Source organism: Schistocerca cancellata, chromosome 7 (assembly GCF_023864275.1).
Source record: "Schistocerca cancellata isolate TAMUIC-IGC-003103 chromosome 7, iqSchCanc2.1, whole genome shotgun sequence".
Taxonomy (NCBI): Eukaryota; Metazoa; Arthropoda; class Insecta; order Orthoptera; family Acrididae; genus Schistocerca; species Schistocerca cancellata.
In genome coordinates, this window is record NC_064632.1 from 282,876,266 (window position 1) to 282,896,033 (window position 19,768).

At 41.6% G+C, this 19,768-nt stretch overlaps 1 protein-coding gene across 1 annotated transcript in view; it reads left to right on the forward strand.

Moving 5' to 3' along the window:
• The window catches only part of LOC126092734 (cell adhesion molecule 2-like), a 275,363-nt gene that overhangs the window by 179,093 nt on the left and 76,502 nt on the right, over positions 1-19,768 (forward strand). The window contains exon 3 of the mRNA XM_049908460.1: positions 18,672-18,871. Within this exon, the coding sequence (XP_049764417.1) occupies positions 18,672-18,871 (200 nt within the window). The remainder of the gene's footprint in view (positions 1-18,671; positions 18,872-19,768) is intronic.

Genomic DNA, 19,768 nt, shown 5'->3' on the forward strand with positions numbered 1-19,768 from the left:
TAATTGACTGGTTACACAAGTAACTTAGAATTGTACTAAACTCACAAGAACATGCCTTAATTAACTTTGTTGATATTTCATCGTAACCACTATGTTACACAAAAGAATAACGTCGTAAAACCTTCGATCAGTAAGCACTAAAAACTTCACACTGCAGTACAGACGACGACAGAAACGACATGAGAGATGGTGGAGCACTAAAAGGAACAAGCGATAACAACTGTTACCTGTAAACAACAATACAGTAAAAACGTATGGCGCGACAGGTCGTGAGTCAGCGCCACGAGTCGGGGCAAGTCTGATAGAGCACGATCGGATCAACCGGAGCGGCGCACCAGCCGAGGGTGGACGAGAGGCCTTCTATTGTACTCCACAAACCACCTTACAGTATGCGAAAAGGGCGAGGAGGGTATTTCATACCATTATTAGAAGAAAAGAGAAGGGGGATCCAGTACTAGAATCAGAATTTAGGAGAGCTTTGGAGATCTTAAAATGAAATAAGGCAGAACGGATAGATAGAATTCCATCAGAAATTCTAACATCATTGGGAAAAGTGCCAACAAACGGAAGATGTTCGAAATTCTAATAAAAATAGGGGTAAGCTATAGGGAGAGATTGGTAATATACAACGTGTAGAAAAGCCAAGAGTGGACGACCAAGAACAAAGTGCTCGGATTAAAAGGGTTTGTTCAACTTCCACGTCGAAGAAGCAATGATGGAAATAAAAGAAAGATTCAGGAGTGGAATTATAATTCAACGTGAAAGGATATCAATGATACAATTCGCTGTCCGCCCCCGGTAGCTGAGTGGGCGCCGGCACGGTAACTCGGCCAGAGGGTTAACTGCCCTCTGTAATAAAGAAAACTGAGTTGATAGAACAACGACGAACTGAAATGGCTGTCTTCCGACGTCCGCCCCGAGCAGATACAATGAACGAAAACGAACAAAATGAGATAAAAATGTGGTCAGCGCGACAGACTGTCAATCCTAAGGGTCCGCTCAGGGACTGGGTGTTGTGTTGCCCTAATCATCATCATGCTATCCCCATCGACGCGCAAGTCTCCGAAGTGGCGTCAAATCGAAAGACTTGCACCAGACGAGCGTTCTACCCGCCGGGAGGCCCTCGTCACACGACATTTTATACAATTCGCTGATGGCATAGGTATCCTGAAAAAAGTGAAGCAAAATTACACAATGTGCTGAATGGAATGAACAGTCTAATGAATAAAGAATATGGATTGAGAGTAAATCGAAGAAAGACGAAAGTAATGAGAACTAGTAGAAATCAGAACAGTGAGAAACTTCACATCAGGATTGATGGTTACGAAGTAGATGAAGTTAAGGAATTCTACTACCTAGGCAGCAAAATAACCAATGACGGACGCAGCAAGGTGGACAACAAAGGCACACTAGCACTGGCAAAAAAGGCATTCCTGGCCAAGAGAAGTCTACTAGTATCAAACATAGGCCTCAATTTGAGGAAGAAATTTCTGAGAATGTACGTTTGAAGCACAGCATTGTATGGCAGTGAAACCTGGAACTATGGGAAAAGTGGAACAGAAGAGAATCGAAGCATTTGAGATGTGGTGCTGCAGACAAATGTTGAGAATTAGGAGGATTGATGAGGTATGAAATGAGGAGTTTCTGCGCAGAATCGGAGGGGAAAGGAAAACGTGGAGCCGGCCGAGGTGGCCAAGCGGTTCTAGGTGCTACAGTCTGGAACCGCGCTGTTGCTACGGTCGCAGGTTCGAATCCTGCCTCGGGCATGGATGTGTGTAATGTCCTTAGGTTAGTTAGGTTTAAGTAGTTCTAAGTTCTAGAGGACTGATGACCTCAGAAGTTAAGTCCCATAGTGCTCAGAGCCATTTGAACCATTTTTTAAAATGTGGAAAACATTGACAAGGAGAGCATATAGGCTGATAGGGCATCTGTTAAGGCATCAGGTCATGACTTCCACGGTACTAGAGGGAGCTGTAGAGGGCAAAAAGTGTAGAGGAAGACAGAGATTGGAATACGTCCAGCAAATAGGACGTAGGTAGCAAGAGCGACTCCGAGATGAAGAGGTTAGCACAGGAGAGGAATTTCGTGGCGGGCCGCATCGAACCAGTCAGAAGACTGATGTCGCGAAGAAAAAAAAAAAAACCTTTTTTATCCTATTAAATTTGCACAATGACGCTCTGTACGAGTGCTAATCTCTCTCACCACTTTCTGATGATCCTTTCGCGAGTTAAAGGATGGTGGCAACAGAATTGTCACACAGTCTTCTAGGTACTCTGAATTTACCCAGCAGAGTTTCGCGAGGCAAACACTGACTTGCATCCAAAAACTTTCATTTCAGTTCTCCAAGCGCTAAGAGGAACTTTTGTCCAAGCTTTCCTGCATTTCTGTTGAATTACCCAGCGATTACAGTATCCCGTAGGCCACAGCACTGTCAGCAAACAATCTCACTCTATGGCTGATCCTGTATGGTAAATCATTTATGTCTATTGAGAATATTGGGGGTGCTATTACTCTGGCTTAAGGTAAGACTGGGCTGAGCGAAACTGCGCTATAGTTGAGTGGTATTACATTACGTGACCAAATATTGTTTACATGAAATGGTGTGAGACAGAACATACTGTGCGTAGCGGAATTACGTGGCGCAGTACTGCGTGACAAAGTTGACGAGCTGGCGCCCTATTCTGTATCGTTTATACCGATCGGTACAGTAGATAGCCTCGGTAGTAACGTCATTTTCGGTTCGTTAGTCGTAGTTGCTAATTTGGTAATGTCTGGGGCCTGTTACAGATCGCTCTGTCCGCCAGTTTTTCGGCAACTGTACTGAGAGGTTGTTACATTTCGGTGTGACCACTCGTTAGGTTCAGTGTGATTTGTTTACAGCTATCATTCATTATTTTAGAAACAGTGACTGGTTTTCGTTTCGGATTTAGTGATTATGTTTTACTGAAGAATCACCAGAACGTATACAAGTGGACAGTGAACTCATAATAAGCTGTTTTCCTTTGTTAGAAATAGAGTTTGTATTGTTGTTACTGTGAATATCTCACATAATAATTTTTATGTAATTAAGAGTTTAAAAATCATTAAATTTCAAGATGTCAGCTGAGCTTACATATATTACATGAGTGTTAGCTGAAATTACTAATGACATTGCGTATTTTGCCTGTGAATGGTATAGTTATTAACTATCGAAAAACGTTTAAAACTTTTAAGTAACAATGTAAAGGAATTTCGTGAAGTCTGAAAGTGGAAATCTTCCAAAATTTCATACATTTGCAACTCACACCCACATCATTCTTCAACGAAGTCAGCCTGCGTCCCTGTCTATTAAACTCAGCAGAAATAGAGAGCACAGTGTGCGTTGGCTGTCGTGGCCAATTGGTTATGGCAAGAGACTGTAATGCCGATTGTCAGAGGTTCGCATCCTGCTGGATATAAGACTTTTTTCCTATTCATGTTTGTAACACATTTTGAGACTATGTTATTCGTGAAAGTTAAGTATTTTTCTACAATATTTGTTGTTATTTACATGTAAGAGAGCGTTTTATCAGTAATGAATATCTTCGGTTTTATGACTTCTTCAAGTTAAAGAAACAAAAGATGAAATTGTTACAGATGAAGCTGCTGTGTGCAAACCAACCGACAGTGACATTTATGTTTTTTGCTGTCACAAATAACTCACAATTTTTTTCCGAATACGTACCGATTTCCGAGAGTGTGGTTAGACAGGAATCTAAAAGCACAACTTAAATTACTACAAATGAGACTAGAGGCATCATTTTTATGTCACAAGCATTTACCTGTGATCGATTTCTTAAGAACAGTAAACAGAGATGAAAGTTTCCCCTACCCCCCCCCCATAATATTTTGAGAATATACCACCACATATGAAAATTTTTAATTCATCAGGTACATGCTATAAACACTGAAGAACATCAGTAGCTATATTCGCCACATACTCTCGAAAAGGCGTTTATGAATTTCTGTTTTAAGGATACATGGGAATTAATAAATGGTAGAAAACTTGAAACTTTTTTATGACTTTATTAAATTATGTAGTTTTTCCTGATTACATTGATATATACATTATAGGGCTTCAAATGAAAAATGACCTATGTATACCAAATTTTAAAGTTACAGTCATGTATGGCGCCAAGCCCCCTTTATTTCTGTTACAGAAACCTGTGTTATTTCGAAAATAACTGTGAACTTTCTGTTTCCAGCGATTATACATATGATACATTGTATATGTTGGTAACAGTGCAGGTTTCTAGTGTCTGTAAATGATTATCTTCGATAGTATTTACTTTCGTTGGCTAAAGCAGTTTGTTCACATGTTACTGAATGTTTGTTGCCCAAGTGCTACATATATTTGTGGAAGTACATATCCTTTAGTGTGAAATAAATACGAGCTATGTCACGCATCAAGAAATTCAGTAGAAGGAAATTCCATGGTAACCAGTTCACAAACTAAGCAAGCCACACTGTTGAAAGTAACCTATGTCATCAGTTCTACAGAGAAGAAACTCCCATATAACACGCCTCCTGGTGATTCAAATTTTTGTGTTAACAATGACGCTGTTTATTGTGGATTTGTTGTTGTTGATGTGGGCATCTTATCTTCTTTGATAAAAGATGGTGTAGGCTGTCTGGAAATAACTGAACAACAAAGTAGAAGGAAGGGTTTAGCGTCAAAATTAGATATTCTGTGTAGATCCTGCAATAAATCTACCTCAACAATGATGTCGAACATTGTGCATGATTCATATGATGTGAATTTGGAGTTAGTTTTTGCAATTCGTGTAATTGTAGAAGGAAAAAAGGCCGCTCAAACGTTTTGTGGTTTGATGGACCTTCCTCCTCCTTCCAGTAGGTTCACCAGGTACATAAAAATAGTTTTAGGTGCCTTGGTGGTTGTGTCTAACGCACCTATGAAACGTGGAATAGAAGAAACTGTAAAAATTAGTGGAAGCAGGAACATTGCTGTTGCACTTGATGGGACATGGCAACGTCGAGGACATCGAACCTTGAATGGTGTTGTAAAGTGCTACTTCTCTGGAGAATGGAAAAGTTGTTGATGTTGGGTGCTTATCTAAGTACTGCCACACCTGCCATGGTAACACTGAAGGACATATCGAACATCAGTGTTCTAAGAATTATGATGGTTACAGTGGAGGTATGGAGTGTGATGGAGCCCTACAAAATATTTCAGAGGTCGGTGCCCGTTTGTAATGTTAGATATACGAAGTACCTAGGCGATGGTTACTCTAGAGCTGTCAATAAAATTAATGAATTCAATGTTTATGGTGATACCTTAGTAATAAAACTGGAGTGTTGTGGACATGTGCAAAAGAGGATGCGTCTAGATTGAGGAAGCTACGAAAAGAAATGAAAGGAAAGTTGCTATCTGGTAGAAAATCTCTGGCAGAGGCAAGAAACTGAAATAGACCTTCTTCAGAGTTATTATGGACTGGGCATTAGACGAACTGCGCCTTTGAATTATGTTACAGCAATGAGAAAAGTTGTATGGGCCACCTACTTTCATCAGTTGTCCACAGATGACCACCCTGTTTACAGACTTTACACTAAAGGAGCAGATTCTTGGTGTGGTTACGAAAAAGCAAAAGAAAGAGGTCAAATATACCATCATAAGCATTCTATTCCTGAGCCTGTTATAAATGAAACAAAACCGATTTTTAGAGACCTGAGTGACCCTGTTTTGCTTAGTAACTGTCTTCATGGAGCACTATGAATACAAACGAAAGTTTCTACCATTGCGTATGGGAAAGATTACCGAAGAAGGTAGGACTAAATACATTAAAAGTTGGTGTACAAGATGCAGTGATATGTTTCAATGATGGAGTGATAGGAAGGTTGGAAGTCCTGAGAAATTTAGGCGTAAAATGTGGTTCTAATATGGAAGATCATTTGCTTGCGTGTGACAGACAACAGGTGCATGAAGCTGAAAGATTCGCTTTTCAAGTTACCAAAGAAACAAGAAATGCTAAAAGGAATGACAAGAGGAAGGTTGACGATGAAGAAATGCTGCAGGATGAAGACTATGCTTCAGGAACGTTCTGAGGCACAGTTTGATTGGACTCTTATCTTCATTCGCAATTTCCCACAAGTTGTGTTTGTCAGAATTCCAGTACAACTATTTCCTAAAGTTTATAAAGCATTGCTATAACATTTTTCTGTAACTTGCAATAGTCCATACTTTTGCAATAGAAATAAGCTTTATTGCAGAATCAACTATATTATAGAAACAATAACATTTTTATTAGGAAAAAATTATAAAAATTAAAATGTAAGATGTTATGTTTTTTTATCCTTGTAATATACATAATTGGTGGAATTAAATAGGTCTAGTGCCTCAACCATCATGTCACGCATATCAGGTAAAAATTGGTCTCCTTCAAATGTATAACTTTGGATTAAATGTTACCTCAAATTGAGGAAGCATTTTGGAAAAAAGTTCATCAATTTCTTTGTAAGTTTTTGAATAATGCTAAGCAGGTTCAGAAATATTCAAAATAATTCTAATTTCTTTAGGAAGTGTGCTGTGTTACTTGATATCAACAAGGAACCCATAAAACATATACATTATAAACAGTGCCTGAAAGAAATAGGTGTTGATTATTACATAATATTGAGCCAGAAAACTACCATGCATGTATCCTTAAAACACAAATCGTTGATGTATAATATAGGAAAGTAGGCTATTTCATCATATGGATCTCTAGGAGCGAGTTACAACCATGTTCTATACATCTTATTCTTTCACACTTTCTGAAACAGTTTATTTGGATGTCTTGTAGATGCATTTTTACAATGTGGCACTACAGACCATTTCTCACTCATTTTCAGAAACACAAAATCCAAAACAACATGTCAGTCTGAAAATAACATAATATGGTATTTTTGACAAGAGTAGCATGCCTGCATCAGCTACCAGCCACTACAGGTTCTGGAGCGCGCTCTGCAGTGCACACACACAAATCTGTGGCCACTTGTTTTTTTATTGGCTGGTGCGAGGAGAACCAGCAACAGTGGGTCGTTTCGCTAGAATCATACGGCATCGCTTCCAAAATGCTTACAGAATAACGTGGGAGCTCTGATTCGGTAACCAAGCCGCCTGGTGCACTCACCTGTCGAATTAATCGGCAGAACTGCCGAAAGATAACAGAGAAGGGCTCCTGACCAACTATGACACGCCACGCAGCGTTGCGTAGTTCCGTTGTCCCCTGTGAGGTATATCAAATGTCACAGCTCAGCTTGTCATTCATATCGTAGCTTTCCTGATGTGCAAAACGAAATTTTGGTTGCCAAAATTGCGTTAGACAAGGAAAAGTTAATTGAATATGTAAGGGGATATCCAGAGTCATTTCACCTTCCAAATGAACATTATGTGAATAGTACTAGAAGAAGCAACATTTGGAAAGAAACTGCCAAGACATACCAATATGTGTAAATCACATTTTTTTTAGTTTTGTGAAATTGACGGTTCGGTCTTTATTTTTATGACTACATGCTTATTGTTACATTTTTAATTACTTATTTTCTCTTCAACAACATCCAATATTTTCCATATTGTTTTGCCAGACCCAACTATCTTATAAGTTATTGAAATAATCTTTGAATCTACCCTGTACGTGAATGGCATCAGTTACGAAATAATCTCCTGTATGAGGAAGGTCTCGTAATTGTATCTCTACAGTTCATTTTCAAACAACACTGTATTATGTATGAGAAAATTGTGCAAGGCAAAATTCGGAAGCATCACTTTCTCTACATGTTCTGGACTGTGACAGATCGTGCGATAGTAAATCCTAAATATTTGGCAGATTACTCCAAAAGTACTTCGTGAAACTCTTCAGACTCTTCTATGCCTGTAACCATACACTATTTTGATTGGTCATCTGAGTATCAGGATAGGGCCTTACCAAATAGATTTTTAATAGAAAAACTTCGTCTCCAACATTGACGTGAGGCAAACGAACATTCGCGGACGAGGAGATTAGTGTTTAGCGTCCCGTCGACAACGAGGTCGTTCGAGACGGAGCACAGGGAGGGATGAGGAAGGAAATCGGCAGCGCCCTTTCAGAGGAATCATCCCCACATTTCCCTGAACAATTTAGGGAAATCACGGAGAATCTAAATCTGGATGGCCGGAAGTGGGTTTGAACCGTCGTCCTCCCGAATGCGAGTCTAGTGTGCTAATGACTGCGCCACGTCGCTCGGTCGAACTTTCGTCGCTGGTAATTCTCTTGGGCCCTGTATATTAGAGATACTTATTTTCAGTTTTGTTGCTAAATCTGACTATGAAAAAATCCCCACATCTCCTCTCCTTCCATTTTCCTTGGAGGTTGCCGAACGACTTACATACAAAATTTGCTACATTTTGTCTCGCCCGCCGGCCGGAGTGGCCGAGCGGTTCTAGGCGCTACAGTCTGGAACTGCGCGACCGCTACGGTCGCAGGTTCGAATCCTGCCCCGGGCATGGATGTGTGTGATGTCCTTAGGTTAGTTAGGTTTAAGTAGTTCTAAGTTCTAGGGGACTGATGACTGCAGCAGTTAAGTCCCATAGTGCTCAGAGCCATATTGTCTCGCCGCTGCAGTTTAAATGCGGTATACTAGAGCTGCGTCGAGCTGCGCCCCTCTGCTGCAATGCAGTTCGGTTGAGTGCGTATCTTTCAGGTTCGCCGGGTGCACCTGTGCACCTGTGTTAAACATTCGCCGTCCAGTATAATGGGCTGGATGTATTATTAAGAAATTCGTCGAGGCAACTGCATGTATACGAAGATACTCCGTGTGATGCTGTTATCGGTCAAGGGTGTGGTGAAGTGTCGAATGCCTTTCGGAGATCTGAGAAGGCGGCGTCTAGGGAAGGCGGCATCTACCTGTTTGCCTGCATATACTGTCTGTAAGACATCGTGTATATAAGAGACACGACTTCTGACGAGACATATTTTACACACACAAACACACACACACACACACACACACACACATACACACACACACACATAAATACATACACATACACACACACACACACACACACATGGACGACGATAAAATCCGCACTGTATCTGGAACAAACACTGACCGTTGTCATGTTATCAATGAGGTTCTTTCGCTAATTACGAGTAAAAGAAGTCGTAAAGTGCATATTGAAAGTGCGGTCGTTAATGACTTTAATTACGTTTTTCAGGCTTTTTTCGACATTCCCCGTTTCCTGCATCCAGTATGCAAGTGTCTCTATTATGTACATCGCCATTTCTCTCCTTCGCTTTCAGAAGAGCCGACTTTTATAATTTTTACACACCGTCTATCCTCCTCCTGCCTTCTGCGATGTCGATAAAGATAAAGCGTATTTTTTCTGTGCTCTTCATTATACATTCTGCCATCTTAATTGCTTCTTTTATTTGCACTTGGTACCTGCTTCAACCATGGCAGCCTGCAGCTTCTTCTCATTATATCCATCTCTACACATTGTACTTTCATTCCTAATTATGTATTGCTAAACGTCCAATACTTCTAAGATATACTGCATGATTTTGTTGGTAGTCGCACTGTATATCCATTTCTTAAATCAATTTCTTACGAACTTGTGTCTTACATGTCAGTGAGGCTGACGACGCCTCATAGAATAGCAATAAGAGCTGGAATACTACATCTACTGCTATCAGCTTCCCTCTGGGCTTATTTTTCTTAACTTACCATGCATTGACAGAAGATTTTAACTGTGGCTCCGTCTCTTAATCGACACAGTGGGGATGGTATATGTATGTTGTTACTCCATGAAGATACTAATGTATTTGGTATGACTAAAAAGATCCTTTGTGACTTAAAATTCTTTACCTATTTGCCTTTTTTGAGTACATTATCTCGGCGGAACATTCCCAGTGGGCTGTCAATTAATAATACAAATGTTATTGGAAAGATTTCTGTGGCCGCGCGGTTTGAGGCTCCATGTCATGAATTGCGCGGCCCCTCCCGCCGGAGGTTTGAGTCCTCCCTCGGACATGGGTGTGTGCGTTGTTCTTAGAATAAGTTACTTTACGTTAGTATAAGTAGTGTGTAAGTCTAGGGACCGATGACCTCAGCTGTTTGGTTTTCAGATTTCTCTTACTACCACAGTTTTAATGGAGAGAGTTTTTACTTTTTCTCCAGTGTATTCTCTCAATGAGTTGCTGTCATGCGAGCGCCGCGTCTCGAACTGATACATAAACTATTTTACTATCAATGAAATTAAATATCACCACCGTGCAAGGAACCTGTTTTGGTTATTATAGTCTTAACTCAAAGCTGGGTTTATTAATCTCAATGAAAATTTGTTCTGTGCATGTCTCTTCATTTCTGTAGAATCACTCCATCATACACCGACTGATCAAAATTATAGACACTTATAGTGTACGTTAATATGGTATGTTTTTGAATAATGTCTTTCTACTTTAGGCTGCATTTTTGACACATGGCCATAGCCAAGCATTGTGGGATATTGGCAACCAATCATTAACAAAAAAGTAGGACATGCTGGAACATAGTTCTCAGCAGTGTAAAACCAAACACTTGTGGCGGTATAAATCTACCCACTGTTCCATACAGCTAGTGAGCACATTTGAATTGTATCAGCCTTTCCTCTTGTGCTCACAAGGGGTGTGGCACATTGATCTAATCTTAAGTATCATTCCGTTACACCACAACTTCAATTAGATAACAAAGTTTTCACCAAGTTGTTAATACGCTAACGCCATAGTACACTTACTTCATAAAATACTCTTGTGTTATTATCAATTTCGCCGTCTTGAAACAAGGTAAATACATTACGAAAGATGTATTTGTGCGAAATGGCCACGTGGTCAGTTTACTCCATCACAAGATATACCACTATGCCCAAATGGATCCCTTTACGCTAAATACTGGCTTTGCATAACCTAACTAATTAATAAACATGTGGTTTTTAAGGCTAAAATATAATGTAACAATTGACTGTCACAGTTCATATTTTTTTAATATGTGAAGATTAATTTGTCACATGCATCCCATCTACTTAAAGGAAGCACAAAATACTTCACAGCAGAGGAATGTGCGCAACTATTGCCACGAAACTCGTTGACGAAACCAAAGATGTCTCTTTTAATAGTTTTAATTCTTCACCACTAGGCAGCAGCACTTTCCAAGAGAATAAAACGAAGTGATCTCTCTACCCCCTTGACCACTATAGCCGTCCTTACCATAATTCATTCGTATATCACAGAATTGTTTTTCCTACTCATCTTCATTAAGTTACATTTTTCCACATTTAGATCAAGTTGCATTCATCAGTACAGGGAATGTACTATCTGTCACATAAAAGAATAAACTGAACACGCAACTGCTACTTGCAAACTACAACAATTAACCAATGACGTCGAGCATCGAGAACTTGCTCTGAGGCTTTACACAGCCTGACAATAAAAGTAAAGCACCCATAAGGGAAGAAGGATACGAAATGGCAGAGGTTGGGAGGGTATGTGATGTTATTTCAGTCATTACGAAATTGAGTCAAATTGAAAAAGAACATGGAAGTATAAACCCAATTATCAGTATGATATGCAGCCCCCCCACTCTTCCTTGATCACCGCTGTTCTGGGTGTACGCACTCATTCGATTATGAAGAGATTCATAAAACCGTTGTATCGTCCCCTGAGGCAAACTGGCCCACAACTTTTGTTACTGATCCATGATATCATGGATACTGGCAGTGGAAACAAGCTGAGCTGATGCCACACATTTTCCGATTATGACATATCTGGGGACCTTGATGGCCATGGGTGTACCTCAACATCACCTGACAGTTCAATACAGACAAGTGTCATCTGCACGAGCACTGACCTGTAGAAAAATACGATACTGTCTCTCGAAAGGGAACACATGAGAATGCACAGGATGTTCGTGATGTACCACTGTGCTGTGAGAGATCTGTCATTCACTATCAGCCATGACTCAGTCACATGCGATGGCTATCCACACCAAGAGACTATAGTTAACTGCTGAACACAATGCAACGCCATTCATCAGCAATCCATGCCTCCTGGTCTCAGGGGCACCACTCCAAACGCAGCTGTTTGTCATGTGGTGTTAATGGTATGGTATGGTATCGTATGGCATGGTATGGTAATTCGCAAATCCGGCTTATGTTAGTCTCTGACTAATGTGGCGGGATGACACAGAATTTTCTCGGTTGCCAGGCGTAGATGTGAAGGAGTTACAGTGTGCCTGATGCAGAGTTGCCGATCCTCTCTTGTGGTGTGACTAGGGCCTCCCGTTGGGTAGACCGTTCGCCTGGTGCACGTCTTTCGATTTGACGCCACTTCGGCGACTTGCGCGTCGATGAGGATGAAATGATGATGACTAGGACAACAAAACACTCAGTCCTTGAGCGGGGAAAATCTCCGAGCCAGCCGGGAATCGAACCCGGGGCCTTAGGATTGACACTCAGCTACCGAAGGCGGACCTCTCTTGTGGTAATAAGGTACGGTCGAGCGGAACCTTGACGACAAGTGTGCCTGCTTTCACATTCCCATGCTGTCCAACACTGGGCCACTGTCACATTCGAGTGCCTCAAAAATCTGGATTCTGCACGATTCGACCGGAAAGTCAAACAGAGACCCAGAATGAGGCCACTTTCACTGTCAATGCTCACAAAGTTGTCTCACGCGTACAAAAGGCGTCTCTGTGGCTTTCACACTGATCACTCAACACTTGTGCTGTTCTGTCTCATTATTTACCTTACCAGGCCTGGTAACAGTACTAAATACGAACAACGCCAATGTACTCTCGTGGCCTTTCTCCCTGTCACAGAGAACTGCAACTCTAATCGTTTACATAGTCGCCAATGGTGTCCACGCGTACGAAGTTCTGAGTGTGGTTTGATAAGTCTGATGAATCTCCTTGAAAGGACGGAACATTTTTGTTGCGCCTTTATGGTTGGTAAGCTTGCTTATTCCAAGAATAACAGAAATAATTTCAGCAATGTACAACGTGCAGACCATTGTTGACAGCCGTCTGAAATGATCAGTTTGTCCACTACGATTGAAAATGGAAAAACCAAGTTTCGTGGTGTTATTAAAATTTTTTGTTTGAAGCTTTGGTACTACCGCAAAAATCAAAAAAGAATCGGGTGAAGTATACACGGACTCTTCACCATCACTGAAGACCATTTACTTTTGGATTAAGGAACTTGAACGTGGTCGGACAAGCACCGAAGACGAAGCGCGCTCCATCCTTCCAATTGCGGTCACCACAAAGGAAACCATTGACAAAATTCATTACATGGGGGTGCAAGTCTGACGAATAATAATTCATGAGGCTGCGGCGACAGTAGGCATCTCAGCTGAGCGACTACATAATATCCTGAGCGGAGAATTGGCTATGAAGAAGCTGTGTGAGAGGAGAGTGCCATGACTGCACAGTAAAAGCAGAAGCACATCCGACACAACATTTTAACACTGGCTAGCGATGTTTAATCGCAACTCGCAAGACTTTCCGCGCCGATTTGTGACAGTTGATGAAACCAAGTTCAATCATTACATACCAGAGTCAAAACGGCAGTCAAAACAACGGGCAAAGGCTTGTGAAAGTGCACTGAAAAAGGAAAGGACCATTTTGTCAGCTGGAAAAGTGGTGGCCACTATTTTTTGGGATTTACAAGGAATAATCCTGACAGGTTACTTGGAGAAAGGCAGAACCATGGCTGGGCACTATTATACATCATTGCTGCCAATTTGAGTTGGCTGAAAACAGAGTAAGTTTGGTACACAAAAAGTACTCTTTTACAAGAGTACCATCCCACACATCAGCAATAGCGGCAAAAGTGGGCTTTGAACGACTTGCACACCATCCTGTTCATCAGACTTAGTCCCTAGTGACTTCTTCCTGTTCTCTAATTTGAAACTTTGGCTTTTCGGGAAGTAATTTTCCTGAAATGAGGAAGTGATGGTTGCAGTCAACGGCTGTTTTGCAGAGTCAGACTGAACCTTTTTTTATGGGGTGTAAAAGCTGGAGGATCGCTGGACCAGGTGTGTAATCCTCGAAGGAGACTATGTCGAGAAGTGAGGTAAGTTGCTTACGCAAAAGACTTTTTTATCAGAAATTTTTATGAATTACTTAGAGTCTGATTTTTTTGCCAGTGATAGAGAGATTCTTAGGAGAATAAAATTTTACAAAAGATATGTTGACGACGTTCTATTAATCACTAATGGTTCTCAAAATTATGTAGACCATATTTTTTTCGATTTTTAATGAGCTTCACCATAATATCAGTGTTACAATTGAGCGAGAATCCGATACTAAGTCCTTAAATTTTTTCGACCTCACTTTAACTGTGGTTGACAACCGCATTGAATTTAATATTTTTCGGAAGAAACAGGTTTTCCGACAATATTATAACTGCAGACTCGTCCAATCCGTACGCCCATAAGATGGCCTTTTTTCATTCTAATATTCATCGAATTACAGCTATCCCTCTTGCACCAGATGCGGTATAAACTGAACTGGTCACACTTCAGAATATTGCTATAAATAATGGCTATAGGCCTCAGTTGGTAAGACAGATGTATAACAAGAAAATAAATAAAAATAATATTACGTCTTCCACTCTAGGGGATGCGTTAGACGACAAACAGGTGGCAACAATTTCTATCCCTTATATAGGGAATGTTACAAATTGGGGCGTTTACTCAGAGCCCATAATTTCAGACTCGCCTATTCTACTAATAACAGTTTACGTAGGAATCTAATTCACTTCTTGCAGAATAAGAGCGATAAACTTTCCTAATCAAGAGTATATAAAATAACATGCGGGGATTGTCCAAAATTTTACATCGGGCGCCGGCCGCGGTGGTCTAGCGGTTCTAGGCGCGCAGTCCGGAACCGCGCGGCTGCTACGGTCGCAGGTTCGAATCCTGCCTCGGGCATGGATGTGTGTGATGTCCTTAGGTTAGTTAGGTTTAAGTAGTTCTAAGTTCTAGGGGGCTGATGACCACAGATGTTAAGTCCCATAGTGCTCAGAGCCATTTACATCGGGCAAACGGGGAGAGGTCTGGGTCTCAGGTATAAAGAGCATATTCCTACTAGAAGCGGTGACGCTACTAAGGGCTCTACTTACGCGGAACACCTTGTGCAAACGGCTCCAGTTAATATCGAGATACTTCATACCGAAGTTAAGGGCTTAAAACTAGATGTTTTGGAAGAAATGCAGATCTTTAAGCATCTGCAACATGTTAAAGACAATATCATCAATGACCAACTGCTACTAAGAAATAGAAAATTTTTTGAAGGTTTCGCGCCTTTACTTTGTTCTTCATACTTGTAAATCTGATGATCTGAGGATTATCACATGCGCGCGCTGATTGGCGAGCGCGGTTGGTCAAGCTGTTCATCTTCTTTCTTTTTATCCTCATTTTCCTTTTACGATGAAGGTGATTTTAGCCCGTTTAACATCTCACGTTTTATCCCTATATATTTATTACCACGACGCCTTTAGATTACGTCTCCTCAGCCTCCCCCCCCCCCCCCTAACTACTGGCTTTAGACATAGTTTTTAAGTGTTCCTCCTGTTGTCGTAGGTAGCTTCATATATAACTGTCTTTACGAGCATAAGCAACCGTGTGTGGTTATTTTTAGGTTTCATCTCCTATTTAACTCATATCTTGTTCTATCCACTTCAGTTTTTGGTATACGTTGATCCACCATTAGGAATATATGGGCTGTTCAGCACCGACCCATGTATAAACTTTCTCGTATTCGTATGCGCATGCGCATTCAAGTAACTTCCCTTGTCTTGCGCATGTACAGTTGTGGACAAAACGAGCGAGACCCCTCGCCTTTTCGTTATGCTGACCCGCACAGCTTTAAAGTCTGCTACACAGCATAACACGCAAATCGACGAAGTGCTACCAACATACTATGCACAGGCGTGAAACTGAAAAACTATCCGAAATTTGTCAGACTGTTTTCAATCATGTGTAAGACTATATTAATGCTGATCAGTGTGTTAACCACAACATCTAAGTACAACATATGTAGAAATGAAAGAAGAAACGCTAATTAGTATGAACTGTACTAATAAAAATGAATTTCAGCTTATCGACATAACATAACTGTTTTAATAAGACAAAGTACCACAGATCGTCACGAATTAGCAAAATATTATGCGCATTCGGCCGCGAAATGGTCTGTGTCAACGTTCAGACCAGTCATACTGGATTATCGTTGCTGACCTACCATGGGAGTGTGCAAATTTAGCAATGCGCGAAGATTCATAACGAAATTCAGTTAAAAATCGTTCAGTGCCACACTTTAGTCGATTCAGTTATTGACAGAAGCGGAAATAGTAGGCAGTAACAATTAAGAAATTCTACAGGAGTTTCATATCGACATTCACAGGGCGCAGGTACAGAATAAAGGTAGCAATAAAACGTATTGGGGGCTCGAGAATTTCTTAAAATTCCTTTACTGAAAGTCTATCTGCCTCCATCGAGATTAGAACCGAAAACAAACCAGACCTCCCTTGCAGTAGCAAACACCTTTCACTACACTAGCAGACAATCCAGGCAAAAAGCCCTCTATTATTATCCCATACATGAATAAGCCGGCGATTCCGCAATGAAAATGGCAAAATGATCTGCAGTTTCTGTTGCATAGAGCTTTATGGACTCAAAAACATGAATTATCTACCTTTATGCCACCGCTTATGTGACAATCATCCTGGATGTTTATCGAAATAATAAAAAACTGTTATTAGCGGGTAAATTTAATAGGATAATTCTGCATCACCCCAGGAAATAAACGGAGACGTAGCTGCCAAACGTATTCTACAATGTTTCGAATTCTCCATTAGACGTTCACAGCCAGAAAACGTTCATTAGCCGAAGTGTTCCTTAAGGTTAAAACGCGGTGGCATTAATAGTGGGATCTAAATTACCACGTCTATAGGCAAATGGATTTTATTTGCATTCCTGTAAACGTGATTTGGATCGAAAGCGTAGCTACGATGAAAATGCTCATGTATTGACTGCAACTAGAACATTTCGAATAAAGAGTAGGGGAAATTATTATGCGGCCCTAATCTTGAGTAACTGTGGTAGCTATTTTCGTTGTTAGGAATTCGTCACGTAAATCGCTGAAATGGAACCCTACTAGTCTCACTTTCTTGACCGTCTATCTGTCTATCCAACCCTTAAAACCGTTTACCTCGAGTACGGGTGGACATAATAAGTGGAAATGTATCGCGCTTCCTGCGGTATACGGTCCCTTGGAACACATTGGCTTATACTTGAGGTATTTCGTTTCCCACGAAGTGGTGGCAGACGATGCTGTGACGTCTTCGAAGCGCGAGTGCTAGCTATCTCAGCACATCAGCTGAGCGAACGTGCATAGTACTTTGGTAGCCTTCGTCGCCCTGCCTGTTATGCTGTGTATCAGACTTTAAAGCTGTGCGGATCAGCATAATGAAAAGGCGAGGGGTCTCTCTCGTTTTGTCCACGACGGTACATAGATAGCGGGTCAGGCTTGTAAGTGAGCGACCGTTTGCAGCTGCAGTTTATGGCGGGTCATGGCCCATCGAACATAGGCCGGTGTGAGGTGGAGCGTACACCATTAAGTAGTGGTTTTGACTTTGTACATATGTACTGTTTGTGCTTTCCTTTTATTTTCGTTTACAAATGTATAGCTATTGTGTTCTATTAATCACTGACAAAGGTCTTCTTAGGCACTTGTGGGTTTTATTGTTGTTCTGAAGAAGGTGTAGTGGAAACTTCCTGGCAGATTAAAACTGTGTGCCCGACCGAGACTCGAACTCGGGACCTTTGCCTTTCGCGGACAAGTGCTCTACCATCTGACCTACCGAAGCACGACTCACGTCCGGTCTCACAGCTTTACTTCTGCCAGTGTCTCGTCTCCTACCTTCCAAACTTTACAGAAGCTCTCCTGCGAACCTTGCAGAACTAGCACTCCTGAAAGAAAGGATATAGCGGAGACATGGCTTAGCCACAGCCTGGGGGATGTTTCTAGAATGAGATTTTCACTCTGCAGCGGAGTGTGCGCTGATATGAAACTTCCTGGCAGATTAAAACTGTGTGCCCGACCGAGACTCGAACTCGGGACCTGTACCTTTCGCGGGCAAGTGCTCTACCATCTGAGCTGCAAGGTTCGCAGGAGAGCTTCTGTAAAGTTTGGAAGGTAGGAGAGGAGATAATGGCAGAAGTAAAGCTGTGAGACCGGGCGTGAGTCGCGCTTGGGTAGCTCGAGTTCGAGATCGAGTCTCGGTCGGGCACACAGTTTTATTCTGCCAGGAAGTTTTATACCAGCGCACACTCCGCTGCAGAGTGAAAATCTCATTCTGGAAGGTGTAGTTATCTACGCCAAAACCTGGGTTAACACTATGTGCTTTTATCATCGAGGCGGGTTCTTAGTTTTTAAAAGACTTTTTTTGTTATTTACCAGCCTCTTGAAACCAACAAGATATGACATCTGGCCATTTCTTCTGGGTGCTTGTCAGTCTGTAAATTTTTGAATTTGCAGAGTATGACTGTGGGGCATACTCGCCGACTGTGTATTCAATAGTCATGGGGAGGCACGTCAGAGAGAGTGTTGGTGAGAGCTGGCGGTGCTCCTGGTTGCAGATGGGCTGCGGCTGCTGGAGGTCCGAGTGCCGGTGCACGCGGTGCGAGGGCAGACGGCGCGGCTGGAGTGCCGCTTCGACCTGGAGGGCGAGTCGCTGTACTCGGTCAAGTGGTACAAGGACGGCCGCGAGTTCTACCGCTTCGTGCCCAGGGACACGCCACCCGCGCAGCTCTTCCCGCTGCCTGGAGTCGCCGTCGAGGTGAGGTGCCTGGCGCTGCACACACACACCTGTTCCAGGGCTGTACTCTGTGGTGGGACCACTTACCAGTTTCTCTGACACGTGGCACGTTCGTAAGACATTCCGTTAACTGTGGTCTTGGAAGCATAATGATTTATCCCAACTACACCTACTTTATGTGACCAGGCTCAGAGAACCGGTGTGGCTACTAGGAAGGTATTCGAGGGTAGGACTCTGCCGTGGGAACACTTACTCTAAGTACCAGTTTCTGTAAGAAGTGACACATTCGTAAGACATTCAGTTACCTGTGGTCTCGGAAGCGTAATGATTTATCCCAACTACACCTAAATCTTACTTGACTATCGAGGGCCAGGTGCTGCATCACTGGAAAGGTAATGAATTCTTTCTCTTTTACATCTCTTTGTTCTTTCTAAGCAATTTCATGATGCACATTCTTGATCTAAATGAGCCTCATATTTCAAACTTTTGTGGAAAAGTGCCACACATTTGAAGTAAAAGAAGTTATGCTAAGTCACCTCAGAATTAATGTTTCACTCTGAATTGGGTGTGTACTGAGATGAAGGCTGCTGGCAGATTAAAAGTGTGTGTCGTACAGGTACTAAAACACAGAAATTTGGCATTTTGTGGACCAAATGAGCTACGGAAGCACAACTCAGAGGTTTTCTTCAGTTTTATTTCTGCTAGTACACACAAACAGTCAAAGTCTTAAAATAAAAATGTCTTTAAAAGTTTTCCATCTGTTTCTGTTCATATTTTAACTATTTATGCTTATCTGTCCTTACACACAAGGTACTTTCTGTACCAGAAGGAGGGGAGAAGCCAATAGAACACATAACAAGAATGACTGCTCTCCGAAAGTACGTGAGTAGCAATACAAAAGTGGTCTAGTGGTTCTAG